The 18,395-nt window shown below is 42.4% G+C and overlaps 1 protein-coding gene across 6 annotated transcripts in view; it reads right to left on the bottom strand.

Moving 5' to 3' along the window:
- Nucleotides 1-1,755: 1,755 nt before the first annotated feature.
- The window catches only part of ARNT2 (aryl hydrocarbon receptor nuclear translocator 2), a 93,215-nt gene continuing 76,575 nt past the window's right edge, over nt 1,756-18,395 (bottom strand). For 5 of the 6 annotated variants that reach the window (XM_048955980.1, XM_048955984.1, XM_048955978.1 and 2 more), the window contains 7 exons: nt 18,259-18,331; nt 17,976-18,099; nt 14,452-14,551; nt 13,706-13,844; nt 11,457-11,622; nt 8,750-8,886; nt 1,756-6,443 (listed from right to left, as the gene is read on the bottom strand). In XM_048955980.1, coding sequence (XP_048811937.1) covers nt 6,345-6,443; nt 8,750-8,886; nt 11,457-11,622; nt 13,706-13,844; nt 14,452-14,551; nt 17,976-18,099; nt 18,259-18,331 — 838 coding nt within the window. In that variant the 3' untranslated portion in view covers nt 1,756-6,344. The remainder of the gene's footprint in view (nt 6,444-8,749; nt 8,887-11,456; nt 11,623-13,705; nt 13,845-14,451; nt 14,552-17,975; nt 18,100-18,258; nt 18,332-18,395) is intronic. The other variant, XM_048955979.1, reaches the window with a different exon arrangement.

The following is an 18,395-nucleotide window of genomic DNA, read 5'->3' as shown; positions in this document are numbered from 1 at the left end:
TCCATGTGTGACCCTTCAGATGACATTATTTTCAGCTGGGTCCCAAATGACACATTTTGTATATTAGTATTTAGTGCCAGTCTATAATTAGAAGATAATTTTTTTTCCAGAGCTAATGAAAAGATGCCCTAGCAACCTTTGGACATGATCCCAACTCCATTAATGCAGCTCAAGTTATTTCATTTTCTGTGGGGCAGAACAAGAAATTTGAAGAAAGATGCTGCCAAGGATTGCCAAGCAGGAATCTGCCAAACCTTGGTGAAAAAGGATGGAAGAGCTCTGCATCTGTCCCTGTTATATCCAACTTGGAGAGAAATTAGGAAAATGAAATGAGTAATACATCCTGAACTATGATGATATATTGATGGAAATGTGGCTAAGAATTACCTCCCATGGAAAAATTAGGAAAAAATATACTTTTATCATCATAATGAAGACTTAAGCCGTTATTATGAGTCATTAATGCCAGACTACAGAGCCAAATATGGCAAGTGTAGGGATACATCAACTGTATTTCTTTCCTGCCGCCAGCCTTTACATGTGGATGGTGTCCCACCATGCTGAGCTATAGCAGTTAACACTGCTTATCTGGCTCCCTTCCATACCTGCATCTCCAGACCCAGATTCCACACCAAAACTAATACCCCCAGCAACTCCACAGCCAGTCGTCACCACGTTGCCTAAAAGTACGCTTGGTTGAGTACCTGGGGGTACAGGTTAATGGCCATCAATCTGAGAGGCCGAGGAGGGATCCCACCACAGCCCAGCCGCACCACTGCCTGGTGCTCCTTCACCTCCTCTGTTCTGTGTGCTCCCTTCTACTTCCATAATGTCCTTGCAAAAGCAACTAAGAGCCTATCAAAATTCAACAAAAAGCACCAAACAACTGCCACAAGAACAAACCCTCAGCATCTCTGTCCCCATCACTGCAGACCAACACATCTCCTAGGGACAAGCACTCACCCAGTGGAGCCTGCAGAGCAGGTGGGGCTGGGCCTGCAGCTGATGAAGGACATCCCAGTGCCCTGCTTTGACTGTGGGTTTCCCACAGGGGTCCCAACAAGGGCCAGAGCCCTTAAAATGGTGCATGGGCTGTGAAAACACCACCTACCCTGCAGCAGGAATGCATGCCCTGGAGCATCTTCAGCTCCCTGCGGAGGTCCAGACATCAACTTTTTGGATTTATTAGCGAGGTAAATCCTGCTCAGAATGTATCAAAGCAGACAAAGAAATACAGTATAAATACAATGAAGAACCACTGTGAAAGGCAAATGCACTTTATATAAGAAAGTCTGGAAAGGTCGCCAGGATGTTTGTGGGAAGGATGAGAGCATTTTTCAACTTTGAATAATGAGACCAAAAGGTGGACAAAGAAAGCACTGTGCTGTCACCCGAGAGAGGGAATAAAAATTGCCACAGACTATGAATCAATTCTAAACCAATTGTGCTCTAATGAAGCGCTCTACAATACAGATCCCAAATCATACACCTCAACGCCATCAGCAGAACGGGGCTCTTAATTAATGCTTTTCTGGAACCTCTTTCAAAAGTTGATGTCTCAAACCAACATTTCTCTCCCGCTGGACAGCCTCTGTACAAATGAAGAAGATAAAAGGGACCTTCCCATCCAAACCATGCAGCATACAAACAGATTGCACAGAAAAGCCCAGTGCCTGATTGTTGGCATCATTCCGGGTTACTTCCCACTCCACGATTCCCAACAGCAAATTGTACCCATTTACAAAAAGACAGGAATTAACAACAGCTCATGACCTTTTTATTTTAATGAAATTTAAAAAGGCAGTTATTAGTTATACGTACACACAACTGATTCTGTACTTGTTAGTCATAAATATAGAACATTCAGAAGTACAAAATACACTTTATCCACGGCACAATTTCACATCCATATGAAGAGTTTAAACAGATAAGTAACCAAGTGCCTAACAATGACAGAAGTCCATTTTTGGAGGTTTCTTTTTTTTTTTCTTTTTTTTTTTAATTATTTTTTTTAATTATTTTTTTAAAGACCATTAATCTACACAAAGTAATCAGTGCCCACAGTCATCAGTTCCATGAAACACACTCTGGCTCAGAGCAGGAAAAGACCAACCTTCTATAGACAATTAGGTGCCATCACCTTTCATTTGCTCCATTAACAGGAAGAACACAAAGCTCACATTCTCCTCTTCTCACAGCTTACAACTGCAAAAAATGGAACTGGCAAAAATCACCTGGATCCCAAATGAGCACTGCCAGGAAAAGTGAAAACATCTCAACTAGAAATTAGTCCACCCGATACCTTGCAAACAAAGAGCAACAGCAGTATGACACTGGTAAGGCATTGATGACAAAATGGCTGTTGTTATTCTCGAGAAAAGAGTACACCTATGTATAAAAATATATGTCATAGCAATTGGGTAAATCCAACACTATTTAACACTGTGCCAAAAGTAAGTAAGAGTTAGAAAGGCAGTGCTGCAACAAGTATTTACAGTTTCATACTGTACTTGAACAACAACAACAAAAAAGGCAACAAAGCTACAAATGGAACTGCCTGGTTAAAGCATAACCGTAGGTACTGCCAGTAGTGCTTCTAACAAGGAATGTGATGGAGTCCCTCTCGTTAAACAGGTCAGCTTGTTCGAACTAAGGAATGTAAATATTTTAGCATCTAAAATCTTGGTCTACACGCCCACTTGTGGAAACAGCTCACCCAGACACTATTTGCAGTTTAAATATCAGCAGATTCGGTTTTGAGAAACACTGTGTCTGCAACACAGTTTGATCAGAAATCACAGCTTTATTTGCAGCTTAGCAATGAGCACACAAAAGAAACAAGAAAGCCACCACTTGGGAAATTCTAGAGACTGGCAGCCAAAGCACCAGCAAAGTTACACCAATGGCACACAGGAAGGACGTCAGCATTCCAAATGCACTTTACAACGCCAGCTATATTATAAAAGAAGTTGCTTTAGCAGCCGAACACGAGACAAAAAGATGCGGCACAGCTCAGCCTGTGCGGCACGTTCTGCCACAAGAGCTGGGCTGGGGCTTTGCAGAGCAGCTGACACTGACACTGTGGATGCTGAACCTCGGTCACTTGGCTAGAAGCAAAGAGCTGCTGAACCTGAAGCTTGCTAAGCTCCCTTCTCGCTGGGAAAGGCTGCCCACACCTCCCCATCTGTGTGTGGCAAGGAATGCAGTGGTAAGGAAGGGCGGAAAGGTGAAGAAAGCAGAGGAATGGATGATCACAGCTTGCAGGGAAAGCCCCAACCTGGAGCCATCTGCACCTCAATGGAGCAGCCATCCCCTTTCCCAAACAGAAAGGTGGGGGGCTACCAGATGAGAAGCAGCTGCTCGTGCCCTGGTGCCTCAGGCACACTGGCATGTCACTGTATGGAAAAAAGAAAAACACAGCAAATAAAAGAAGGGAAAATGTGCTTGAAATTCTGCTCACAGTGCATTTTTAACTGCACAGTCAAATTTTTTTGAGATAGGACAAGTGGGAATGGCTTTAAACTAAAAGAGGGGAAATTGAGATTAGACGGGAATAAATGCTTTACTCAGAGGGTAGTGGGGCAGCCCAGAGCTGTGGGTGCCCAAAGCCAGGCTGGATGAGGCCTTGGGCAGCCTGGCCTGCTGGTGGCATCCAACCCACGGTGGGGAGGTGGGGGCTGGGTGATATTTGAGGTCCCTCCCAACCCAAACTATTCTGTGATTCTAGGATGAAGTCATCACTGCTGATATTAGGATAAAGACAACTGCATACACCTTATTTGTAGATTGAATTCAGAATAAATTATAAATACGCTCAGAACAGTCTGTCAGGTAAAAGGAAACAGAGCATTTTTGATTCATTTTTCACTTTACAGACTAATGGTTCTTAAAAAATTCTAGAAGAACTGAAATGTATCATCTTCAGCATCTTCTGCACAGAGACAGAAACTGCTCATCTGCTGCTCTCCCTTATGATCACATTCTACAGACTGCTGCTCCCTACCAAAGCATGCAGATGCTGACCCTGCCTTCCCCCAGCCTGCAATGCACCAAGGCTTCTTTTTCAGAAATAGTGAATTTCTGAGGACAGCAGAGCTTTGTTTATGTAATTCAGAGATGGTTGGAAAGGGAGAACGCGCCAATTAACATTCATGTATTCAAATGAATTGTGCGTAAGTGCATGGCTTGCTCGCCTAAGAAGGTACTTTCCCTATCTCTGGGAGAGAAGAGGTATGATTTTTTGTTTTCAGTGTGATTTTGGTGAGGCAAGTACAGACCAGGAGATCTGAGGCCTCTGCAGCACTGCATCTAGATACATTAAAAAATTTCCTAAGAAAAAGTGTCTCTAGCCCCACTTGCACGTAGGATAAGAGATTGGTCCCAGACTTGGCAAGAGAAAAAGTAGAAAAGGTTCTTCCTGGATACTGAAAACTACATGCTGTTCTGCCTGAGGTCTGGGGAAGCAAAGGAAGGTGGAAGAACACCCCATGGTCCCTGTGCCACTGCTGGCCTGGCAGCCTGCACTGCCTTTCAGCATGATGCCAGGGCAAACTGCAGGACAGGGGCCTGCCTGCTTTTCCAAGATGTTATCCTGGTAACATGGACTACAGTAATGTACGTGGTCCTTTCCATTGGAACACAGCCCATGACTCAAGAGGAGCTAGAAAAGCTAAACCGTAGTGCTGTGAAGTCTATGAATTGCTGTGAACATTAGGATCTAGATGTGGGGCTGTGCATACTGGGATCTAGATGGGGGTTCCTGTTTCAAGGTCCATGATTGCTCCTCAATATGCAAAGGCTCTGGGAAGCTTCCCAATCTTTCTGACCTCAAAGGTTGCAGAAAACCTGCATGCAGGAACTCTGGGCTCCTTGTCCTTTCTGAGCAATGCCTTCTCCCACCCTGAAAGAAATGATTAAAAAGGCTGAGCTTACAAACCCAACCTCCTGTAAATCATCATATGCATGAGAGCATGTAAAAAACTTGCTACCACATTTCTGATGAATGGATATGGTAGATGGCTAGCTCTGAAGGAAGACTGATGAACTTACCTCTGTGGAAAAGCACACAGCATTCAGAATAGCCAGTACTCAAAACACTTTGTAAGGTGAAAACCCAGTGTTTAACAGAAAAGGGTTAACAGGGTTTAACAGAAATGACTGCTTGGGAATCCAAGCAAAAATTCAAGTTATCACTGTGTACACAGTGGACAAGAGTCCAACTGATATCCATTACCATTACCAACTCTAAAAAAGTGTATGCTACAAAACCATCTCACTGCTTACAGCAAATGAGCCTGAATGATTTCACTGTAATAGGCCACCACCTTGCACTGCTAAAACGTGAGGTTTCACAGTATAAAAAGTACTTCACAGAAAGGAAATGCAGCTAATATAGAAACTGCAATCTTGATGGGCTTACAGTTATTTTTATGAGGGAGTATTTTTGGGAAAGCAAGAACAATCGAAATTAAAGCAGCCAGTGAGAAATGTGTAGAGTTACATAGGCCTCAATTCAGTGCAAAAACAGACTAATAGCTTCCGTAAGTAAATGCTTGTTCTGAACAGATAACCACCTGAATTAAAAGTAAGAACACTATGTGAAGTGATGGAGGCTCCTGCAGTATCTAAAGCCTCCACATATTATCAAGCCCTCTCAGTACACACCAGAATAGACCCTATTAAAAGGCAAAAGAAACCAGTACAGGAAATCACTTCATACATCACAAGATATACAGAAAGTACCAAAATGTACACACATTCAAATTTAAGTTAGAAAAGGTGGAGCTGAATCTTCTGGTGAGAGAGGCCTACATTATGTTGCTTAATCTCACATTCAAAGTGAACTAAAAACTACAAGAATGAAAGAAAACAGAATATTCTGTCTGCTTCCAGAAACCTAGGCTTAAAGCAAGGCATCGAAATTGAGTGGTAGGCACTGTAATAACACACCACCTTACCTTTTCTCTGTTAGTCTTCGTTACTGCGTGATCTATTTAAAAATTACCATTCAAACGAAGTATTAGGTATCATTCACATTCAAATATTTAAGACTCAGAGATATATATCTTTTTTTTTTTAATCAAACAAAGTTTTTTATCTCTGAGGTAGATGACAATAAAATAAAAAAGAAATATAACGGAGCTGTCAATGAACACTACCAAGAGCTGGAGCTCCTCTGTCGGCACTAACGCAGCCCGTGGAGGAGAGAGCAAGCCCTACACCACTATCTGAAATATGAGCATCTTCTGGTTTAGTAGCTTCTACAGAAATGCAACACAGAAAAAGCAGAGCCAAAAATATACTGAAATGGCCTTGAAGAAGAGCTTCCATTTCTGCTTCACAAGCTATTCAGAAAATGGTGGAAACATGCCCAGATCAGCAAAATCTTCTATGTTGTAGTTGCCAGTACCCTGCGTTGGATCGCCCGGCATCGGCAGCATGTCCTGCATGATAAGGAAAAATCAAAGTGATGTGTCACTTTCTAACATGTTATCCAGACACAAACTGTTTCCTGTTCATTCTTTCATTCTGTAAAACCAGAAAAAGCAAAAGGTTAGGTAAATAAGGAGAGAACGGACCTGTGCAGGGTACTGGGCTAAGGTTTACGTGCTGCTTATGTTTTGCCAGAGCTTTCTGAACAGGATGTGGGACGTCAGCTTTAGATTGCTCCTCTGAGTAAACCACAGTTGAGCCGTCCCATAATACTCCTCCACAGGCTGAAACAATTCCCATTGTACTGGGCACTTACACATGGAGAGAAGGAAACTGCAGCTTCACTGAGGGCGGCACTGTATGAGCAGTATTCAGTATCTCTGACAATCCTGCACCCTACCACCAAGAATTCCTGCTATGTCAGCACGGTGGTGGGAACGCATGCTCTGTAAGTGAATGTACTGCTGCTCTGAGGGACACTGAAGCCTGCACACCCACCCTGCCTGACAAGCTGCCCAAAAGCAGCCTTCATGTGCTTTCAATGGCAGAGGAAATGGTGGAAACTTCTCAGAAGAAATGGGATTTCATGGTAATTGCTCCCACGTGTCTTGAGCCAAGTGAGTTCCCCACAGGAGGCTTCAAAAATACTAAACCTTTCCTCTCAGCTGGAGACTGAAGCCACAGGGAAAAGACATCTCTTGCTGAGAAAACTAAGAGTTTACACTTGCTTTTCCTGTCAGTCCTAAGAATAATAAGCTCTTACTGTAAAGCCAAGTTTCGCCATGGATGGATCATTATCCTTACAATAAAACAAAATCCAAAGAGCAAACAGAGAAAATGCACAAGATCTGCTCTTTGAAGGAGTAACTGCTGAGAATGGCTGCGTACTGAGCAGTCACCCCAAAAACAGGGAAGATGAAAATCCATCCAAGCTCTCAGTAGCATTGCTGCCAGCGGTGAAAAACAAGGCAGTGGGCAGAACCGGCAGCTTCCAAGCTGCCAGTGTCAGCCTTCACCTCTCCCCACGTTCCTCCCCAGACAATGGGAAGCCCTATCTGCCCCCACCTGTTTCAATTCCCATCCTCTCCAAGGCATTTCTGCTGCTGGCGCCTTTGAGGCAACGTCTCCTGTTACAGACTGGCAGGATGGCTCCTCTTCCGAGTTTGCTTCTCTCCTCACGTCCACCTAACCTAGGGCTGGCTTCAGGCACAAACAGCACCAGCAACTTCTTGAAGGCCTTTCAAGTGAATCCAATTCTTCCTTTTTCCCATTTAATCCTTGGCGCTCCTTTGCCATAATTTCATAAAATATTTGCTGGGATATAGCATTTGTTTTAGACACAAGACAGTGCCTGGAGGGAGCCCTGTGTCTCTGCAGGCCATTGAATTCTGCTGCCATCAGCTCACTGAAATCACCCTGAAGATGCTTTTGGTTTAAAGTACATGCAAAGTGATTAAACTTTGCTTAGGGAGAGATACAACAGATTTATCTTGTCTGGGCCACATGGCATGCAGACAGGTATTCTAGGTGTAGTGATGTTATTTGTTTGTGTGAATGAACCGTTGCTTTCACACAGGAACATTTTCAGGCTAATGCCTCTTCTGCAGTGCTCCTGAGAGCAACTGAGCACAAGCCCAGTCTTGCAGGGAAATTTACTGCTTAAAAGATAATCAGGTGCCCCACATCAAAACCTTACTCGGGCCTTGAGCTGTCTTTTCTGCATTTACCTCCATTGTTTTGTTGCAAACTGTCTTCGTCTAAATTAAAAACAAGTTATACAAGGACAAGAACTTATTAACTTGTTAAGGCTCACTCCACCTATAGTGATGGCCCAAAATTGTACTTGATGTAGCAAAATTAGGTAGGTGAAGAGGATTATTTACCAGCTATCTGATATCTGACTGGATTTAGCTTCAAAAACTTACTGGACACTATCTATGCAATATCACACTCCTTTCCTGCTTGAACTATCAAGGAGAATTGAAATGAAGTTTAATTGGACTTGACTGGGATTTTAGAGGTCAGCAACAATGTAAGAAAGACACTGGCACCATTTCATGGTTTCCCTGCAAAATACACACACCCCAGGTACAGGGAAACCAGTGTTGTAACAACTTAAAATAAAACAGAAAAACAGTTTTAGTTGTTAGTTAGCAGTCAGTTCCAGCTAACAGCAGGCACGAGCAACACAAACCCACAGCAGCACACAGTAACAGGTAACTGCATGAAGCCCTGCTAGCATCCCAGCTCATTGACATCCACAGTTACCTGAACCAGCAGTGACAGAGGGATTTAGGGCTCACTGGGCTCTGCTCACCTGGAACACCTCGGTCTGGCTGGGCTGTGGGTGTGAGTGCTGGTCTCCGCTCTGCTGGTTGTGATGTTGGCTCTGCCACTGGGACCAGACTTCGGACGGCCTCCCCTGGAACTGGCTGCTGCTCTGACCACCTTCAGCTGGAAGAAGAGAAGGAAAGGCAGAAGTCAGAGAGCAGCCCCTTGGAAAGCTGCTTTGGAGACTTCATTCACCAACACCTATGTTTGCAAATGATCCCCTGAAAAAGACCCTGAGTGCCATTCATTTGCCATTTCACTTAAAAAACAAACAAACTGCAGCATCCAAATATCTCTTTAATTAAAAAGCCTAATCATTTCTACAGCAGTGGGTGTACAGTTCTCATCTGAGAAGCACTTTCACATTTTGTACATGATGTCAAAATAGTAAGATCAACAGGCAACAGCTCTGCTGTATTAAATGTAGACATTGCTGTATTAAAAATATGGAGTGCTGTTAGCTACACCATCTTAGCTGCCAATATTGCAGCTGCAAAATGATTTATTTAACATGTAGCTTATAGCAAATTATTATCATCTTATTATGGTGACAATTTCTTTTAAAGACTAAGGCCGTGTAATAAGAACAGCAAGGTTTTATGGTAAATACATTTAAAATGATGACTTCAGGGAGATGGATTTCTTCCAAATAACCTGCCAGAAAAAAAATATGATGCCACACACGTTAATCCAGTCATCTGTTACACACACACTGCATGAGCAGTCACAGCTCATACTAAGCTGAATTCATTTTGTCCTCTATTTCTACAGATTGGCCCCAAATTTATACATTTTTGGACAGTTTTAGTCACTGTCAAAATCTCCTTCTAAGATTTAGCATGTTGGAAAGCTTCCTGAGAGGCTAACACTTTTCCCTCTATTTTTTTTTTTTTAATATCTATTAAACAGCAGGACTAGGGGAAATGGTTTTAAGTTGAAGGAGGGAAGATTTAGGTTAGATGTTAGGGGGAAGTTCTTTACTAGGAGAGTGGTTAGGCCCTGGAACGGGCTGCCCAGGGAGGTTGTGGATGCCCCGTCCTTGGACGTGTTTAAGGCCAGGTTGGACGGGGTCCTGGGCAACCTGATCTGAATATGTATGTTGGTGGCCCTGCTAGGCAGGGGGGTTGGAACTACATGATCCTTGGGGTCCCTTCCAACCTGGGTGATTCTGTGATTCTGTGATTCTGTGATATTCCTACAGTTTTTGCCTGTCTTCCCCATGCTACAGGCAACCCAGCTTGGTAGATCTGGTTGTCCCAGATTATCAGCACCTCCTCCAAGGATACCAAACTTCCGTGCACCATGTTACGTCAGGTCTCCAATGACCAGACTCTGTAATGTCAAATCAATTACTATTCCATAATCAGTGCTTCAATCCTTCTGACTACCAGCTGAACCAAGCAAAACAGATAAAATGAACATTTCACAGGATGATATACAGGCTGCAGTGATGTATTTCCATCACATCTGAAGTAAACAATTACAGCTCTTCCTTACTGACATTACTACACAATAATTCAGCTGACTCAGAAATCCTATATTCATTTTATTAGCCAAAATAAAATTCATCTAAGTAGCTCTTAAAAAAAAAAAAACTTGCAATATTTGTTTTCTCAGAAGAATAAACTGAAATTAAGTCAGTGAGGCAAATGATGCTCCTTTTCAGCAAAAGAGTGACTGCAAGCCAGAGGTTGAAGACATTCGTCTTTGTGAAGGCTGTTATTAATAGCATCCAAACTGATGTAGGTCAGGAAATGTTTCTCATTAGGTGAAAGGGTTCCTGCCAAGTAGCTTAGGCCTGAAATGCAAGGCTGTCTCATAAACAAATGTACAAAGCCTAATGGAAATGAAAATGGAGTCATGAATAAGCTCTGCGGGAAAAGCTCCATTTCACTGTATTTATTCCAAGCAATGCAGCACAGGACTGAACTTAGGGGACTGAACTTAGGGAGGCTGATCTGCTCCTGTCGTAGTCTCAAGAAAAAAGTGAAAAACTGCACCCATTACTATGATTCTACCTAAGTTTTCTGGAATTGCAGCCTACTATCAGCCAGCAACATCTCCCATGCACTCTGTGTGTGTTTATCACTGACAAACCTTCAATTTTTTTCACTCTTGAATCTTGCTGTACTCCTGGAGTCCAGAAATCTTCACCAAGGGGTCATACAGTCTGAAATCCACTAGCTGAGCACAGAAAAGGAAAACCACTTCCCAAAATGGCAGCATGGTCAGCACAATCCTGTGTCCAGCCAAATAGCAGCAAGCCATCCCCAGACAAGGGGATAACACTATGCCATCAGAGAAGTTGAGAAACTGAAAGAATGTAAATTTTATCGTGCCATTTAGGTGTTATCATTAGAAGTAGAGACTGAACCTTCTGGCTACAGTTTGGGAAGTTGTATTAGTGGCACAAGCAATGCATGAATCTTTCATGACACAACTGACAGGGAAAAAGATGTAATTTCGTATTATAAAATGTCACAACATTCTAAAGTCTGCTGGATGTAGAGGATGCATCACGGAGGGAACAGGTTATCGCAGTCTGCTGTGCACAAAACGAGAGCAGAACCTTTTCACACCCCAAGCTTCCCAACTGAAGCACCAACAGACAAAGCTGGAGGATTTTAAATTCCATTTATGCCACAACGTTTCATTTTTATGGGCATTTCTGTGCTGCTTTGTTCAAAACTTACCAAACCCTGCACTTCGGTTTGCTAAGCTGGAGTAGGCATTCCCACTTGGAGAAGAGGTGGCAGGGCTGGAAAGTGGGCTGTATGATGATGGATCTGCTGGGTAGGTGTGACTTGTCCCAATCCCAAAGGGAGATGACTGAGCCTTGCCAGACTGAGACGGAATTTGCTGAGGAATACGGGGTGAAAGAAAGGAATTATTTTTATTGTTGAAGAGCATCTCTACAGACACACGTTCTTAACAATACACAATATAAACTAAATAAATCCTGCAGATATGAATGTGCACTTTCTCCCCATCTCAGTCATATTTAATTTCTGTCAAAGCCAACATATTGCTGCGTAAGCAACACAAGAAGCTATAAATCAACACTTACAGCTCTCCTGCTTATTAACTTACATGCAGGCAATAAGAGCTACTGGTAAAAACAAGATTTCTTTCACCTCTATCACAAGGATTAATCTCAAACTGAAGAGCTGTGAAGAATTAGTTGCCATGTGTTTTGATTTTGCAGTGCCACAGGAAAATCACAGTTATCTGTCTGTCTTGTAGAACATAGGGAGTTTTCAGATGATTAGAGTCACCAGTGTTTGGGGAAAATTGGCCAAAGAAGATAATGATCTGCTTACACTCCCTGCCTCAGGAGTACAGGGAACAAAGTTATTTTGCCTTGTAAAAAAATTTGGGAGGTAGTGTGAATCACAATCCCTGGGAGTAGGGAACAAACAGTCCAACTTGGATTTAACAGGGCAGCAAAATTAATTCAAGGGTATTAAAAAGCAACTTGCTGTCATTTTCACCTACATAATGGTTTCATCACAGAATCTCCATGAATGTTATACAAATGATTAAACACTGCAAGACTGCTTTGAGATGTATACTGAGACTAAGGGAGGTGAAGCATGTCATCCAAAACCATGTGCTACAACAACAAGTAACACTACAGATAAAATCTGCTAATAAACTATTTCCCATCTCCTGCATTATGAACAAATGCAGAAGTTCCAAGAAAAACACTGCCTAGCCAGTTCCACAAATAGAAATAAAAGGTGATTACATCTCTAGATGCTTTAATGATGTGAGCTGCTATTGGCAATCAATGCGCTCAAGTGAAGATTGTCTGAGACAAACGCAATGAACCTGGGGGAGGAAGAGAGATCCCAACAGGCATATAACATGATGAAGATGCTGTTAATTCTTCAGCTCAGTTCCAAACTAAGACATCGTCCATTTCTAAAGCTTTTTTACAATGACAAGGACAGCATGTGTTACTTCTGCAAGGCTTAACTCTTTCTTTACAATAAATGAATTCCAATTTCCTCATGCTCACATATAAACTCTGTTGACTTGGACAGAAAGAGGGACGAGTAATCCTTTAATATCACTTTTAGAATCCTCCATATTACTCAACAACGTGCCAGCTTACAAATGTGTTTGACTGAGCAGGTGTGACAGAATAACCATGGCACACTGAGGGCTGGGCAGCATCAATGTGTTTAACGTGGAAGTAACTCAGTTACTCAAAAGGTATTTTATCACCCAGCCTAAGATGACATTCTAACCTACCAAATAGTGGAAAGTTAGTGATTAAGAACAGCATTAATGACAGTCAGAACATGATTATTTCATATTATTCTTTGTTTTGAAGCACTTTATTCTTGTTAACACAAGAACAAGAGGTGACTTCTGGGTTAATGAAGCCCTGATGCTGTTGTGGGGCACCTCATGGAAAGACGTGCTGTCTCCTCCAGCATGCATCATAGTGTGAGTAGCACTGGGCAGTGCTAATGGAAAGCAACAGATTCAGTGCCCTCTGCTCCAAATTCACACCTGTATTTGGATGCACCACTTGTTGATTGTGCTTCTAACTGTGGATAATATTGCCAGATGCAAGAAAGAATTAATGTATGAGCCTAATAGTAAATCATTACAGCTGTCCTCTTCTATTTCATTTGGTGCACACAAAAATAAGTGCTAGACTGAGACCTTCTATTGGGATTTATGTCAGTACAGCAACTGTAAATATTATGAACATTATTACAAACTAAATGCAGCTACACATAGGGCTGCTGTCTCAAGTTATTATAACCTGTCAAGGAACAGAAGTGGAGGAATGGATTTATCTCTGAGAATAAATGATAGAACTGAAGTACATTTAATCAAGTTATAAATGAGGTTTAGCAAATCTTACATAAAAAGAAGGACTGCAAATCTCTAATGACTATGAAAACAGAACAGCTTTGACTGATACCTGTCCTGGAAATGGAGGGCGATTTCCTGTCCAGGCAACCTGACTCTGATTTAGCTGGCGAGATATCTGTGTCAGATTCTGGCCTGTTGATGAAGACGACTGGATGTCGTTCACACCAGGCACATGTACCACAGACGAACTGAAGAAACAGATACAGTTCCCAGCTTTAGGACACACTCCCAGTGCACAAATAGTATTACAGATATTGAAATTTTCAGAATCAAGATCACATTAGAACTGTTCCTTCTGTATTAATGAAAAATGACTTAAAATATTCCAGAACTACCGAGCATACTGGCATTCTAAACAAACTTTCTGTTCCTTTTAATACTGGAGTCCACGAGACTGGATCACTGACAAATAGAGCCCTTGAGGCAGGCTGCACAAACAGCACAAGGCAGCACAAAGCAGCTCTGGGTAAATCTGTGAACCTTCCTAGTTGGGTGAATGTTCATCAGACAGACACGTGAGCCTGCCCCATCACCTCTCAGATTTGTTACTGCTTATCTTTTACCAATGTCACCATCACAGCAACAACTATCTACTTAGCAGTCAGTATTTTTATCTGAGTAAACCAAATCTGCTTGTAAGCCTAGCGCACATGCAGAGACATCATGTAGGAGCAAAGGATACAAGAAGATAAGTTCATGCAGGCAAAGAAAGCCCTTTTGCTATAGGTTAGTGTGGTTTCCACCAAATTGAAGGAAACAGCTTGCACTCAGTGCTCAGGATCTGGACTACAGTACCTGAAACTCTTTCCTGAATGTCCTGGCTGAAATGGGCTTCCCTGTGAATACAGCTGCTGGTTTCCTGCTGTGGATGCTGAGGCCATCATTTTTTTATCTGCTACAAAAGAAAAGTGAATGAAAGAAAAATAAATGCTTAGGGGACAAGAAAAATTACTTAAAGAAAATAGCAACGTATACACACAGCAGGGATTGCTCTTCCCTTCTCAAACTTTTATGAAAAAGCCCTGTGGAGTACATTATGACACAAAAGAGCCATATGACAATTCAATATGAAATTAGAGACACAGCTGGCTTGTGTGTACTTCACAGCACTTCCCCAGGATGTACCTCATTAATGCTATTGTTTGCATGGAACATGACACTGCTACATGCCCTGCAGTCACACAGTCCAGACCTTCGTGGTGTCCACTGGAAGCTGCTCCAGATCTTGCAGCCCGTTTGTATGGAGGCAGCAGCAGGGTTAAATGCACCAAGGAATTGTATCAGAGAACCCCTGCTCCATTCAGCCAAGGGTTCTATGCGTGGCTTGGGAGAGCCAAGAAATACAGTGCAGGCATTGTAGTGGTGTGGAAAGACAGAGTAACATAGTGAGTAATACACACATGGAGATGCCATTAACTTTTATAGTCTGCTCTTAATGTGGCAACTGGAGATCAATCTCTAGTTGAATTAGACAACAATGCCATTCAGTCCCTTAATTTAATCTTCTTGAGCTGAATTATTCTGAAGCCCAGGGAAACCTCACTGCTATTTACTTCTCTTAAAATAATTGAAAGATCCGCTTCACCACCCCTTATTCACTTTCCCCATTTTCCCTTACTATTTTCAAGTGTAAAACACCCACAGCTCACAGATGGCTTTGCAACCACCTGATGCTACACACCTCTGACAGGCCGAGAAATCAAGTCTGCCTCCTCAAATTCCCCTTTGCTCTTTTCATTCTCCCACTCACAATGCCCTCCTGGACACAAGGCCCACACAGCTCACAACCAGTACAAGTATTTTGTAGCCTTCTCTACCTTTCAGAGATCTTGTGAGCTTGGTTCATCAAGGATCTCCAATACACACCACCTCTTTGCTGTTATCTAAGTTTTTATTATGTTATTTTCTTAACAAGTATCTTATATCTCCTTCACAGATGAAGAATTCACCTCAAATTACATCACAAGAACTTCAGAGAAGGAGGATGTATGCTACTGAGGCAAGCTGGTGTTGCTTCTCCTCTTCAGTGTAGGATATTGTAGAAACTCCTCACTGGCTACAACCTGCTCAGCACAGTCTGGGCTGCAAACTCTGATATAAAAACAGCAGGGAGAAATGGGGACAAGGGGACAAGGGCTAGAGAAAGTTGTGCATATGGTAGGAGGGACTAATTGAGAATAGGTTGGGGTAAGGACATCTCCAAGAAGAAGGGAAGGGCAGATGATTTTGCCTCTTTTTTGTTTTCTTTTTTTCTTTTTCTCTCTCCCTCCCTCCAACCCCCTTCCCTCCCCCCCCTTCAGCAGTGTAATTCTTGTTTGAGACCTCTCATTTTCTAAGGCCACCCTTTGCTGGGATACCAAGCTCTCAGGGCTGGAACAGGCTGAGCCAAAATCCTGCAGCTATTTTAGCCATTTGAAAACGTCTCAACAGCAGCACTGAAAATGCTCTAAATGAACTCGAATTCCTCAAGTGGAGAAAAGTTACCATGGCAGCTAGCGGGTCCATGCTGCGGGATGAAGCCAAGACAAAGGGAACAGCTAAACTAATTGCAAGCAGCTAAATCAGCTTTAAGAACTCTTATTCCCATTCATGATTTGCCACACTACTTCACTGCCCTTACCATACAACACTGTATATCTACTTTGTTTTGGTGCTTTACCTGCATCCTTATTCCAACTTCTTTTTAACTCCCTTCCCTACACCAAGGTCCCTTTACTGGTCAGCCATTACTCTTGTGGCAGCAGGACCAGTATTTCTGCCTGTAGAATGAACACCTCTGTCAGAACTGTACCACAAGGCACCCATATGAATGGGTGATGCCAGCCCTCCTCTTTCCACTTCAGTTTTTAATTATGTGTGGCCACCGCATGTGATTATCCAACAATTCCTGTATGTCAAACCTGTATTTTTATAGAACATAGCAGAGCTTGAGATCTGGTACCAACATAATGAAAAAGTCTTGCGAGCAGCACACAGGTTTGTCAATATTGGTTTTGGATAGCCTATCTCATCTCCGACTGAGAACCATTTCTTTTTATCATTCAGAGAAGACCTTGATCACAGCTCCCATGAGAAATTCAGACATGGTAAGATACCAAAAAAAGCATACCCTGTAAATTGATGAGAATAAAAAGAGAAATGGCATTTCCAAGAACATAACCTCTCAGCTACCTCACAGCTTGCTGCACCCTTAACCCTAACCCCTCCCCACAGTTGAGAGCTGCCTGAGAAAGAGCCAATGAGGCAGCCAAAAAGCAGAATGTTCTTGCTTGGGAAAACATATTTTAGTGTTTAAAGTTAGAGTCCTGCTACCTTCTAATGGACCCCTTTTATGGCCTCAGCTGTAGACTCACTGTTAGAGTAGACGGAAAAGGATGAACAAGAATAACAAAGTTAAGAGTAAGAGCAAGAGGAGGACAGAGTACCAGGGCTATCCTGCAGCTCCACTACCTTCTTTGTTAGAAAAGGCCATGACAGACACAAGGAACCAATGCAGTGAGGTCATCTCTCAACACCCCTGGAGCCAAACCCTGTGGTTGTCTCCCTCATGTGCTGCGTGACATTTGCACATTGATTTACTTAAAACAAATGTAAAAACTTCTATTTTTCAGTGGGGACAGTTAAGAACAATAAACGATTAACAACTTGTTCCACAAGCAGTGGAAATAATGAGCCTTATTTCCTACAGATATATTTCAGATGACCCCTTCAGCTGTCAGTCTTCTCAACGGAGGGCAACAGGCAAGATAAGCAGAAGTGAGCTAGAGGAATGTCTGCCCAGCTGACAAGTTGGCTGCTACCTCTTGGAACACGGCTGGGAAATGCTTCACTGAGGGCACTTTGTGAGCACTCAGTCCTCACAGTAATTTTTTTGAAATATAGAAGAATGTAACTATTTCTCAGATGCATATCAATGCAAAACATCACAGTAGAAGCTTCTGATATGATGAAAAATTGCATGCTTACAGCTGCTTGGTAACCTTCTTGATCAATGCCTATTTAGAGAGGTGAACTCACATCTGCTATCTAAGAAAGAAAATATATACTTGGAAACTGAAAATTCTGCTCAGAATGTTTAACATCTATGAACAATGCTTAAGATCCCTTTGTGAAATGAACAGCAATAAGTAACTGGCCACATGATAGCTCTTCTTACCCCTTGAGTTTTACATCTTTGGGGGAAATACCCCAAATTCTGGAAATGTGCTGCAAACTGACCTTGTTGGAAATTTCTCTGTCATGCAGCACATTCTCTCATGGCTGCGCTCCACATCATGTAACCAAACTTAAAACAGGGTGAAAAATTAAACACCACTTACAAGCAGTTATGCCAGCAAACATCTCAGCAAATCTAGGATCTCGCTCCTGGGAGAAGATAGCATCCGGCTTTTCCACAGACTTCCCACTCTCATGAACGTTAGCTGGTATACTTGGAACAGGCACCTGTACAGATGCACAGAGGAAGGTAATTCCCTCCAACACATCTCACAAAAAGGAGTTCAGGGAGGGTCACACGGCATCTTTCATTTTGCTGAAATCTGCCAATGCTTTACATTTTAAAAGATTAGAGGCACAAATATAAAAAGTACTGAGAAACTTCACCTGAGATAAATCATAGGATGACAGCCCATCTCTCTGATGTACTTCAAGTTCTGCTTGCTGCTGCTGAAGCTGCCTGCAAAGGAAACAAAACGATGTTGTTACAAAAAACAATTAAGATACAGAAAAACAGGCAGCCG

The sequence above is a fragment of the Lagopus muta genome, chromosome 10 (genome assembly GCF_023343835.1).
Source record: "Lagopus muta isolate bLagMut1 chromosome 10, bLagMut1 primary, whole genome shotgun sequence".
Taxonomy (NCBI): Eukaryota; Metazoa; Chordata; class Aves; order Galliformes; family Phasianidae; genus Lagopus; species Lagopus muta.
Note: the sequence above shows the minus strand (reverse complement) of the source record. Positions and strands in the feature narration are given on the sequence as shown.